Source organism: Procambarus clarkii, chromosome 14 (assembly GCF_040958095.1).
Source record: "Procambarus clarkii isolate CNS0578487 chromosome 14, FALCON_Pclarkii_2.0, whole genome shotgun sequence".
NCBI classification, from domain to species: Eukaryota; Metazoa; Arthropoda; class Malacostraca; order Decapoda; family Cambaridae; genus Procambarus; species Procambarus clarkii.
Window position 1 is genome coordinate 36,460,941 of NC_091163.1, and position 12,564 is coordinate 36,473,504.

Genomic DNA, 12,564 nt, shown 5'->3' on the forward strand with positions numbered 1-12,564 from the left:
CTAAAGGGGCCACTCTCCCGACCAGACCACCAATATGCTCATATTATGACATGAATATAGCCTGCGATATATTACATATTTGGGCAATACTGTACAGTATACAAATATAACTGATAAACGTAGCCTATTGATGACAGGAATCTTAGAGAACAGACCCGGAGCAAGTTTACTGGGCGACTGAGGAATGGGCCAGATTGGGGACTCTTAAAAGGGTTACAAAGTAGCCAGTCGGAAGTTATCGTCCACTGAGACACGGGGACAAGAAGCCTCAGGGCCACCACTATTTCTAGGGGCCTTGACGGGGACAGGAAGACTGACTTGTCAGGGGAGGGGGGGTCCACATCCACCTCCAATCCCATTGTTACTGAGGATTTTGCTAGCATAATTTTGAACTAGTATTGGACTAGCATTGGTTGACTGAGGACTAATATCACACACACACCTATTTGCTACTTTGTGCTCACACCAACGTGAGCGGTCATGGAAGATGCAGTTATAGCGTCTACTGTGTAAATCTAGTGCAATAGTATTTTTGGGGGAAAATAAAAAGATTCCTTCTGGTAAGGAAATGAGCCATTGCAATCTTGTCAACCTCAGTAATAATGATAATAATAATAATTTATTTATAAGTGGAAAGGAACATATTTCAGTGGTTACATAGTAAATACAGTATTTGTGTAATTTAAGAAGACTACGCGAGGCGTTTCGGACATAACATAAAATAATATGCGAATTGATATTTAATTAATTAAGCGACATATTTCAGAAAAATGAAAACTGGTTCGATTTCAGTCAAACTTTTTTGACTAGTTGTATATAAAATAAATTTGGTTTAACTGGTCCAAGTCTCAGCATCGTAGCATAAATAGGAAGGGTGAACAAAAATATTGTATTATGTGTCAAAAATTTTCCAAAATGGTCAAAAATTAACATCAAACAAAAGTGTCAACTGAAATCATGTCTATAACTCTAAGCTATCACAATAGCATATAATAAAGTATTTTAATATATACTTTTATGCCCCCCCAAAAATTCAAACAAAAAACAAAAAATTAGATTTTTTTCTCAAATTTTTTTTCATACTTTTTATCAGCCGATTTGCATGAAACTTATACACCTTACAGACCGTGAGCCTATCTGTTAAGATGCCAATTTTGGAGGAAATTAGTTGAAGTCATCTTCAGCCACAGGTGGCAGAGTGTTTGATCTTATTTATTTTCAAGTAACATAATATTGCATCTCCTCTTTCATTGTTTTTCAATTTACATGACATTTACACCTTATGTGTAGAGTTGACGTCTATAAAATGGCCAAAACACTTTATTCTTAAATTCATTTATTGATTTTTATAAATATTTGTAAACATGAAATATTGGCATGTATTTTTGTGGGGAACTTTGACTACTTGTATTAGTAAAAGTTAACATATTTTGGATAATCCGCTTGGCCAAATCCTTTATTATATGCTAATATGATATATGAGTGTCATAGAAATGATGTCATTTGAATATTGTGGTAGTTGTAGGATATTGAAAATGTGTAAAATTCATTGAAAAACCAAAACCAAAAAAACATATCTTCCTCTCTACTTGGAATGTGATACAGAAACGTAGAACAGTTGCAGCCTTTCTTATATACAACTAGTAAAAAAAAGTTTGTTTGAAATTAAACAAAATTTTAAATCGCGTTTACGGCCCCCTTAAAATTGATTGGGATGATGCTTAATACTATATCACTTCATTTTCATGTGTAGGATGGCGTGTTAATATACAATTATGACTAGCACATGCAGCGGGCTGCATGATTTGTTTTTTGCAGGGATATTCCAGCTCGGGCCCTAAGCCTCTGGCTAGCCCACTGGGCGGGCCCCTAAGCCTCTGGCTGGCCCACTGGGCGGGCCCTAAGCCTCTGGCTAGCCCACTGGGCGGGCCCTAAGCCTCTGGCTGGCCCACTGGGCGGGCCCTAAGCCTCTGGCTGGCCCATTGGGCGGGCCCTAAGCTTCTGGCTGGCCCACTGGGCGGGCCCTAAGCCTTTGGCTGGCCCACCGTGCGGGCCCTAAGCCTCTGACTGGCCCACTGGGCGGGCCCTAAGCCTCTGGCTGGCCCACTGGGCGGGGCCTTAAGCCTCTGGCTGGCACACTGGGCGGGCCCCTAAGCCTCTGGCTGGCCCACTGGGCGGGCCCCTAAGCCTCTGGCTGGCCCACTAAGTGTTGCTTGTTTCTGTTTTACTTGGGCGGAGTATGAGTATTTATGACTCGTATGGTCGCTTCAGTAAGATTTTGTCCCATGTGTTTAACAACTTCTGCTCTGTTGAATCTAAGTTGAAATCTTAATGGGTTGGTAACTGTGCACATAGAAGTAATGGATAATTAGATAGTAGAACTTGGTACTATTTACTTTAGTCAGAATAAAAATAAAGCTAAAAGAAAACTTAGATATTCCTAGGCCTAATATAACACATATATGTACTATATTAGGCCTCAGATGGCGTGTATTAGGCTGAGGAAGGTTAGGTTAGTTTAGTTTCTCAAAGCAACACCAGTAGAAAAACTTTTACGGTTTGTCCCAATTCAGTGGTACCGAATTATATTTTTAAATTACCTTTTACGTCAATATATGTACAATGGTCTTCATCGTTACTATAAGTACTACCTGGATGGAAGGATGGGCTGTATGAGGACCAGGAGCTGGGATATGAGTACAAGAAACTGGGATATGTAGACGAGGAGCTGGGATATGAGGACGATGAACTGGGATAACGAGGAGCAGGTAAATGAACAGATGGAGCTTGGATATGAGGACGAGGAGCTGGGATATGAGGAGGAGGACTCCCTCATTGGGATATGAGGACGGAGGGAAGGAACGGCCCCCTAGGACACCGCTGGGTATCAAACGCTGACCTTCAAGAACTGTGACCATATTGACTGTTCCTACAAATGCAAGCAGTTGGTCCCCCCTTCCCCCCCCCCCCGGGTTATTAATAAATACCAGTTAACGTTTATAATGTTCCAGGATGATGGGCAGTGAGGCGCCCCGCACTCAGTACTTCAGTCAGCGGACACCCGTTAAGGAACCAATTAACGTGATTGAACGTATCAAGTCGCTGTATATGACAGGCAAATGTTCGGACCTTATCATCCGCTTCTCCGGCCGTAAGGAGACCATCCAGGTGAGTGTTGAGATCATTCCCGTTATCCAAGTCCAGTATGATCAGTCCAGCAACCAGGAGGCCTGGTCGACGACCGGGCCGCGGGCACGCTAAGCCCCGGAAGCACCTCAAGGTAACCTCTAGGTATCCAAGTCCCTCCCCACCCCAGGATGCAACCCACAACAGTTGCCTAACACCCGGGTTCCTATTTGATGCTAGGTAGGCCTACAGTAGGCCTACTTGTGGCCTACAGTAGGCCGAAAGTGTCGCTTTTTGTTCTATTTAGAGTGCGCCGAAATTGTCAATAATGTTAAAAAAAAATTCTCGCCTGTCAATAGGAATGTCGAGCCTCATAATATTATTATTATTATAATTATTATTATTATTATTATTATTAGCATTATTATTATTGATATATGTTATATCTATATTTTACCATTTGTTTATGAAGAACAGTAACAAAATGCTTGAAAACATTCATAAAATAATGTGTTTAGACAACCAGTAACGCCTCTCAATGTTTTCTTTATATGGTAAAGCTTTAGGAATAATGTTATTAATAACTAATAATTCCCAAGATGGAAAATTAATAAATTAGTAACACTATTAATGAACTTTTTTTTTAAGGCAAAATAAGTTTTTGCGTATTTACGTGTAAATATGTTGTTTACAATTAACACAAATATAAATGAGATATTGGAATAAATAAAAGCATTTGAGAAAGCCTATCAACAATTATAAATGTTTATAATCTTTATCTTTATAAACAACTAGAAACGTGAACGTGAAAATAATAAGTCTGGGCTCAAATTATGTATATATAAAATTTAATTGGAAAATAGGGACAATAAAGGGACAATCAACCTGTTCTCTTACGAAGAAACGTCGCTTTTCGCTCGTAGGCGTTACATAAGGCCAAAAACTGTCGTACTACAAGATGGAAGCGGCTGGCGAAAGTGACGGACTGTCCCGTTTTCTGTTTTGGGTCCTCTGGCTTAGTCTGTTAGGTTAGGAGAGGACACTTTATATTGACAGTTTTCTTGACACTGGGACACGGGAGACATCTCCCGTCACGCAGGGTGCAGTCGCACCTCCACAGATCTCCAGTATCATCTATTGATACTGGTAATGGCTCAAAAGGGCCACCATTTACGGGCTTTTCATGCCCGTGCCACCTTTTGGGTGGCTTAATCTTCATCAATCAATCAATCAGACATTGGGAAACCTTAGGCGGACGGGGTGAAATATGAGGCTTGTGTGTGGTTGGTCAGAGAGTTGTGTGTGCTCTCAGACTAGTTTCATCAGTAAGTTCTCCTGACAGCTACAAGCACTTTGCCCCAAGAGTGTAACACTTATATGCGGTGCTTACTGTATTAACCTGCAATGTTAAATGTGATTCTTGTATTGTGATTTGTGGATTTGTACTCACTGGATTTGTGCGTCTCTTGAGGGACTTGAAGTAGTGGGTGGGGGGGGGGGGGGGGTAGCCTAAGACAGCCTAAGCTACTCTATCCCTTTGAGATGTACTTTATTGTCTCAATAAACGTACTTAAACTTTCCTCCCTTTACCTGAATTTACCTGAGGGCCACCAACATAGTGGCCTCGACGAGGACAGGAAGCCAGCGGCTTGTCAAAGGTCCCCATATTTGCCTAGATGATAAACTTGATCAACTTGCCCTGATGATGACTTGACAAAGCTCTTCACTGAAAATAATGACTTGCATAAATAAGTCTATGATAATACTGTTAATACTGTACTACCATTGTGGGATGTTTCAGCCAGTCAAAAGTTTCAGTAATGTAATTCCTGAGTGTCAACGCCTCATTTTCTGCTATTTTCTTCGTTAATCCTGTCACTAACTTTCAATATTTTCAGTTCAACTCTTAAAGTCGTCAAATTTGTCTCCAACTGAAGCTGCTTTGTAAATCAAATGCATTTACACATTATCCAAATAAATCTACTGCAACATTTCAAAATTCCCTCGTGGCGCAGCGGTAAGATCCTCGCCCGGCGCTTAGCGAGCACTTTGGCCTGGGTTGGTATCCTGGCCGGGGATGATTGACTAGGCACCATTCATTATCTGTAGCCTCTGTTGACCCAGCAGTGAATGGGTACCTGGTTGTTAAACCATTTGGCGGGTCGTATTCCAGGGAGGATTGGGATTAAGAAATTGGAATTTCAAAATCTGTCATATTTTTTTGTATATTTACCAGTCTCCGTGGTGTAGTGGTAAGACACTCGCCTGGCGTTCCGCGGGCGCTATGTCATGGGTTCGTATCCTGGCCGGGGAGGATTTACTGGGCGCAATTCCTTAACTGTAGCCTCTGTTTAAGTCAACAGTAAAATGTGTACTTGGTTGTAACAACGATTCTTCGCGGCGGGGATCGTATTCCAGGGACCTGCCCGAAACGCTACGCGTACTAGTGGCTGTACAAGAATGTAACAACTCTTCTATATATCTAAAAAACAAAAAACAAAAAAAAAAACGCTATGCGTGCAAGTGGCTTTACGAGAGTGAAAGAACTCTTGCATATATAAATAAAATAACATAAAATGTCTAATGTTTCACTGCGCAACTGAATTTTATTGTTTCTTCAAATGATATGAATTTTGTGAATCTGAAACAAAATTGATTAAATCATTGATACTCGAAATTTACATTTGAAGTTCTGAATATCTGTTTTCTCATGAATTTCAAAATCTGTCATTTTTTTATATTTAGGTTTGAGAAGTATTTATAAAGTGACATTGTCGATATCACGTTTAAAATAGTTAAGTTTGACTTTAAAGGCTTTTATGCTATCAAACATAACATAAAGTCTTTTACCAGATCCCTGTAAATTGGTGATCAAGTCATTTAAATGTGAAGAGAAATTTGTGAAAACATCACTCTACAAATCCATACAACGTCACATAATTATTGGTTAGAAAACTTTTCATTCATCAAAAACAAACTAATTTCATGCACTCAACAAATCGTGTACTGCGTCAACGAATATTGTTGTACATGAGTAGTCTTGTGTTCACTCAACTCTTCCCTCAGTCAACTCTGAAGTTGTCAGCCCGCGAATAAATATAAGGAACTATTTTGCTTACAGTTTTCATCACTTGAAGTTCCTAAGACCAGCTTTTGCCTCCTTGAGGGCAACACAAGGAAAGCCTACCAGTGGGCGTCTAATATATTTTGCAAACACATTTACAAAACCTGATTCTTGAGCATTATGCAGTGGGCAGCAGCATCAGTTCTCACAGCAGTTTTGGAAGGTCAACCTGTCGTTAAACATTCCGTATTGATTAACGAAGGATGAGTGTGACTCACACTCATCCTTTGTTGACTCACAACATCCTGTGTTGACTCACAACATCCTGTGTTGACTCACAACATCCTGTGTTGACTCACAACATCCTGTGTTGACTCACAACATCCTGTGTTGACTCACAATCACTCACAAACATCCATGAGAGTTCACTCACAAACATCCACGAGAGTTCACTCACAAACATCCATGAGAGTTTACTCACAAACATCCACGAGAGTTCACTCACAAACATCCACGAGAGTTCACTCACAAACACCAGAAGTAAACTATAATCAGAGGTAAACCACAGCCAAAAGTTTACCTCCACCATGACCTAAACACTGGTGGGTACACCATTTGAGGCTCCCGGTAGTACAGTCGGGTTCGTACTCGACTCATAGTCGAGAATTTCGGGTTCGAATCCCGTGCGGAGGCAGAAATGGTTGGACGCATATCCTATTAGGTTACCTATTAACTGCTAGGTGAACTGAGGCATCAGATGAAAGGAATCGTTAAACAATCACTTTTATCTTGCTTCGGGAATTAAACCCGGGACCTCTCTGCTGTGACCCGACTATTATTTGATTCATAAAATTTTCAATTGTGATCATTGCTGTCTTCATATATGTGCTGTCAATCTGCTGTATGGTGTCTATTAATCTTGTTTAAATTACCAATCAAGTTGTCAATATATTCAATCAGAGCTTTAATATACCAATGTGCTTTAATATACTTACTAATCTCTCTCATCTCATTTTTTCAATATATCTGTTATCATTTTATTAATTCTGCTAGAATTTACCTAATTAAAATTATCTGTTAGATTAAGGACCTGCCCGAAACGCTGCGCGTACTAGTGGCTTTACAAGACTGTAAATACTATGCTATGTATTCTCTCTAACCCAATGTACCTTCTTGTATATAAATAAATAAATAAATAAATAAATAAATTGATGAAACAGCAAAAAGCATTATTAAGAGGCAGTTTTCTCACCAGGCTCACCGGCTGATTCTTGCCATGAGCTCGCCTGTGTTTGAAGCTGAGCTCTATGGCCACAAAGCTGTGGGGACAGAGCTTACTCTGACGGACTCCGTGGAGGCCTTCCAGTGGTTGATGGAGTACATGTACTCTGACAGAGTACACTTCCCCACTACGCCCATGGCCTTGGAGGTCAGTCATCTGGCCAGCAAGTACGAGATGACAGTCCTCAAGTACATATGCTCAGAAGTAAGTACAATTAATCTTAAATTGTTTCTCAAATTATTCCATTTGTTCTTAAATAAATTGGTGAAGGTAAGATTCTGGAAAACCCTGGGTAAATACTGGCTTGTAAACAGCGTTGTTTGATGTGTGGAGCAAGTTACCAGGTAATATAATTGACGAGATCACTAGATTGTTTCAAACGTAGGTTATACCTGTCGATGATTCAATCAAAGTCCCCGCGGCCCGTTCTCGGACTAGGCCTTCTGGTTGGTGACCTGATCAACCAGGCTGTTTGATGCTGCTGCTCGCAGCCTGATGTATGATTCACAGCCTGGTCGAGCAGGTATCATTTGAAGGTTTTTGTCAAGTTCTCTTTTGAACACTTGGAGAGGCCGGCCCCGTATGGACCCATGGGAGCTGCCTCGTATGGACCAATAGGAGCTGCTTATGGACCAATAGGAGCTGCTTCTTATGGACCAATAGGAGCTGCCTCTTATGGACCAATAAGAGCTGCCTCGTATGGACCAATAGGAGCTACCTTGAATGGACCAATAGGAGCTGCCCCGTATGGACCAATAGGCCTTCAGCAGTGTGTATGTGTTCTTATGTAATATTCGTTATGCCTTCTTATCAGTAGTTGTGTGAAGCTTTGTCTGTACTTTGATGTTGAAATGACTCATTCTAAAGTTAGTTTTCATCTTTGGTTTTCCTAGATTTATGTCATTGTTTATGTCTTAATCTAATACTATTGTGTGTTCTTAGCCACATATTGACATGGTTTTTGAATTGTTGAAGTGACAGTATAGTTTTGTCGTCAGCCTATTGACAGAATGAGCGCCATGGTTTTGTCACCAGCCTATTGACAGAATGTGCGCCATGGTTTTGTCACCAGCCTATTGACAGAATGTGCACCATGGTTTTGTCGTCAGTCTATTGACAGAATGTGCACCATGGTTTTGTCACCAGCCTATTGACAGAATGTGCGCCATGGTTTTGTCACCAGCCTATTGACAGAATGTGCACCATGGTTTTGTCACCAGCCTATTGACAGAATGTGCGCCATGGTTTTGTCACCAGCCTATTGACAGAATGTGCACCATGGTTTTGTCGTCAGTCTATTGACAGAATGTGCACCATGGTTTTGTCACCAGCCTATTGACAGAATGTGCACCATGGTTTTGTCACCAGCCTATTGACAGAATGAGCGCCATGGTTTTGTCACCAGCCTATTGACAGAATGTGCACCATAGTTTTGTCACCAGCCTATTGACAGAATGTGCACCATGGTTTTGTCACCAGCCTATTGACAGAATGTGCTCCATGGTTTTGAGTATATGGGATGGGAGGTATGTCGGAATTACTGTGTTGGTGGTAAGGGAACATCTGTCTGGTAGTGTCACATCACACCTCTTGGGTGGCAGTTTGTTCTTGAGAGTCCATTGTAAAGAAGCCTAACAGAAGTATGTTCTTGAGAGTCCATTGTAAAGAAGCCTAACAGGAGTATGTTCTTGTGAGTCCATTGTAAAGAAGCCTAACAGGAGTATGTTCTTGTGAGTCCATTGTAAAGAAGCCTAACAGGAGTATGTTCTTGTGAGTCCATTGTAAAGACGCCTAACAAGAGTATGTTCTTGTGAGTCCATTGTAAAGAAGCCTAACAGGAGTATGTTCTTGTGAGCCCATTGTAAAGAAGCCTAACAGGAGTATGTTCTTGTGAGTCCATTGTAAAGAAGCCTAACAGGAGTATGTTCTTGTGAGCCCATTGTAAAGAAGCCTAACAGGAGTATGTTCTTGTGAGTCCATTGTAAAGAAGCCTAACAGGAGTATGTTCTTGTGAGTCCGTTGTAAAGAAACCTAACAGGAGTATGTTCTTGTGAGTCCATTGTAAAGAAGCCTAACAGGAGTATGTTCTTGTGAGCCCATTGTAAAGAAGCCTAACAGGAGTATGTTCTTGAGTCTGGCTCTCGTAAAGAAGCTAAAAAATGAAGGTACAGTATGCAGTTTATACATTTTATACAATACATACCTCATCTCACATTATTATTATTATTATTATTATTATTATTATTATTATTATTATTATTATTATTATTATGATTATGATTAATATTATTATTATTATTATTATTATTATTAATATTATTATACTGGAACTTTAGCTTCTTACTTACAAGGACTTGGTACAGAATCTAGGAGAAAACACAATTATTTAACACCAATTTACATTAGACTTTAGCGAGGCTGTTCCATGTTAATTAATTGTCGGTTATATGTTTACAGTACTTGTCAAACGCCTTGAATGATGCCAACTATCTTATGGTATACAATGCTGCAGTACAGATGAACATCTCCGACCTCATCAACAAGTGCTCACAGGTAATTAGAGATCCCCTGGCCGGGGGAGTTCCTTGTGTACGTTCTGTTTTGTTCATGTGTGATGTCACGAGAACTATTCAATGCTTAAAGAATATTTTTGTCTAAGTACAAACATTATTGCTCAGCGAAATCACAAGAACGTGATGCATCTATGAGAAAATGTTGATGTTGAATGATAGGATTGAACATACATATTGAAGCTCTATAATGGGATTGAACTTGCTCACTGAGGTTGGATGGTAAGATTGAACCTGCACATTGAGGCCGTGTTGTGGGATTGATCTTGCATATTGAACCTGTACGATGGGAATGAACCTGCATATTGAGTTGTACAATAGGATCGAACCTGTGTATTTAGGCTCTTTGTTGGGATCGAACCTGTGTATTGGGGGGCTCTGATACGATCGAACCTGTGTATTGGGGCTCTATGATAGGATCGAACTTGTGTATTGGTGGGCTCTGATACGATCGAACCTGTGTATTGAGGCTCTATGATGGGATCGAACCATTGTGAATCTAGGGATGTTGGTTCAATCTCGTTGTATGGCTTCTATATTTTCTCATAGATACATAACGTCCTAGTGATCTCCATACGCATTGATGGTGTGTCGGAGATGGGATCTCGGTAGTACAGTTGGCTTCGTTCTTGATTCACAATCGGGAATCCTAGGCTCGAATCCCAGTCAGGACAGAAATGGTTGGGCACGTTTTCTTTCTCCTAATGTCTCTGTTCATCTCTTTCTTCATATTATATTAATCTTTGTTAAAATTATAATATTCATTTGCTTCAGATTATAATAACCTCTTTGTTCATATGATAATGTTTGCTTTGTTCAGATTATAATATCCTCTTTGTTAAGAGGATAACTGCTATCTTATATGTTTACAATATAATAGTTTTTATTTACACTATAATACGCTCTGTTTACAATATAATACTCTTTATATGCATTATAATTCTCTACGTTTACATCGTAATACAGTACTCTATATATATATGCATTATAATACCCTTTGTTGACATGCAGTTGTATAAGTGTTTGTTTACGTTATAATACTGGGAGGTCAGATAATGGAGGGGTCCTCGAGCAGTGTGTTCTGTAAGCAACACATCACCCAACTGAGCCGGTGGGCGCTGAAGCATCTCTTGGAGCAGCCTCATGCCTTTGTCAACGAGGTCACTGTCTTCAGTTCTCTGATCACATGGTACGGGTCTTTTTCTTTATAAATATAATTGTTGTAATATACTGGTATTAGTATACTGTGTATATATATATTCTCTTTGGGTGAGGTGGTAAAGAACAAGTGGATGAATAGCATAACATAAGGGGTATTAATTGGGAATTAAATGTAACAACATGGGTTGCTTATGTTCCTAAGGTAGGGTCATTGGATCCTGTCTCTGCGTTGGCTCGGGGTCTTGAAGTGGGAACATTGTAATTGAGAAAACCGCAATAATTGATTGCGTCGAAAATGTAATCTAATTTTTATTTGCTATAGGGCGCAGCATCAGCTAGAGTTGCGGGGGACTAATTGTACACCGAGCGACCTGCGTCAGGAGATGAACGACTTCCTGCCTCTGGTGCGGTTCCTCACTATGACCACCGACGAGTTCGTCGAGAACGTCGTCCCCACCGAGGTCTTCACCCTGGAGGAAACGTGCGCCATCTTGAGGAACATGAAGCATATTGAAGGTGTACCTCTACCAAGAGTTTGTTCCACTTCAAGAGAGAGAAGAGACAAGAGAGCAAATTTCCAGTGAAATGTTGATCATGTTTTTGCAGTTGGGAACAACTGCAAATTGCAGTGTAAAAATATATTTTCTAAGGAAACTACATATGCACTAAAGGTGATTTGTGTTTAGGATTTATATTTGTATTTATGTTCACAGTATTTTACCAAATTGTTTATACCAAATATTGTTAATGTTATCATAATAAAATATTGATATTTTCCTTTCCTATTTGGGGTCTGTAGATGTGTACAGTATTTGGATATATGTGGACTTAAGACTTCAGACTTTCATATGGAAATTTATGATTTCAAGACTTTCATGTTGCAGTTTTGGTTCCTAAACTTCTATATTATTTTTTGAGCAGTGAACATATTTTAAGGAATAGTGATTTTGTTAAGGAGAAAATATTCTTCAGTATATTGATGTGATTAATTGTAAGTGTTTATAGTTTACTGATGTGGAATGTTTCAGTCACATTAATGTTTGTTTTGTTGTGATCAATAGACTTAAAAGTCAAAACCTATTGGGGTTGTGTTTTGCTCAGGAAATATTATTATATATTTATGGAGATGACGTTGTGTACTCTACCTCCCTAATGCATTAATTAGTACTCGTGAAATAATTCCCCTTCTTGGGGGGACAGAAAGCCTGCGGTACTTTGGCATATTGATGTTACCCAAGGCCAGGGGTGGGGAAGCTTACCCAAGGTCAGGGGTGGGGAAGCTTACCCAAGGCCAGGGGTGGGGAAGCTTACCCAAGGTCAGGGGTGGGGAAGCTTACCCAAGGTCAGGGATGGGGAAACTA

At 40.0% G+C, this 12,564-nt stretch overlaps 1 protein-coding gene across 1 annotated transcript in view; it reads left to right on the forward strand.

The window, feature by feature from the left end:
- Positions 1-12,328, forward strand: part of LOC123772654 (BTB/POZ domain-containing protein 6) — a 13,971-nt gene extending 1,643 nt beyond the window's left edge. Inside the window, exons 2-6 of the mRNA XM_045765925.2 lie at positions 3,012-3,168; positions 7,446-7,676; positions 9,930-10,025; positions 11,095-11,231; positions 11,526-12,328. Of these exons, the coding sequence (XP_045621881.2) occupies positions 3,012-3,168; positions 7,446-7,676; positions 9,930-10,025; positions 11,095-11,231; positions 11,526-11,787 (883 nt within the window). The 3' untranslated portion in view covers positions 11,788-12,328. The remainder of the gene's footprint in view (positions 1-3,011; positions 3,169-7,445; positions 7,677-9,929; positions 10,026-11,094; positions 11,232-11,525) is intronic.
- Positions 12,329-12,564: the final 236 nt, after the last annotated feature.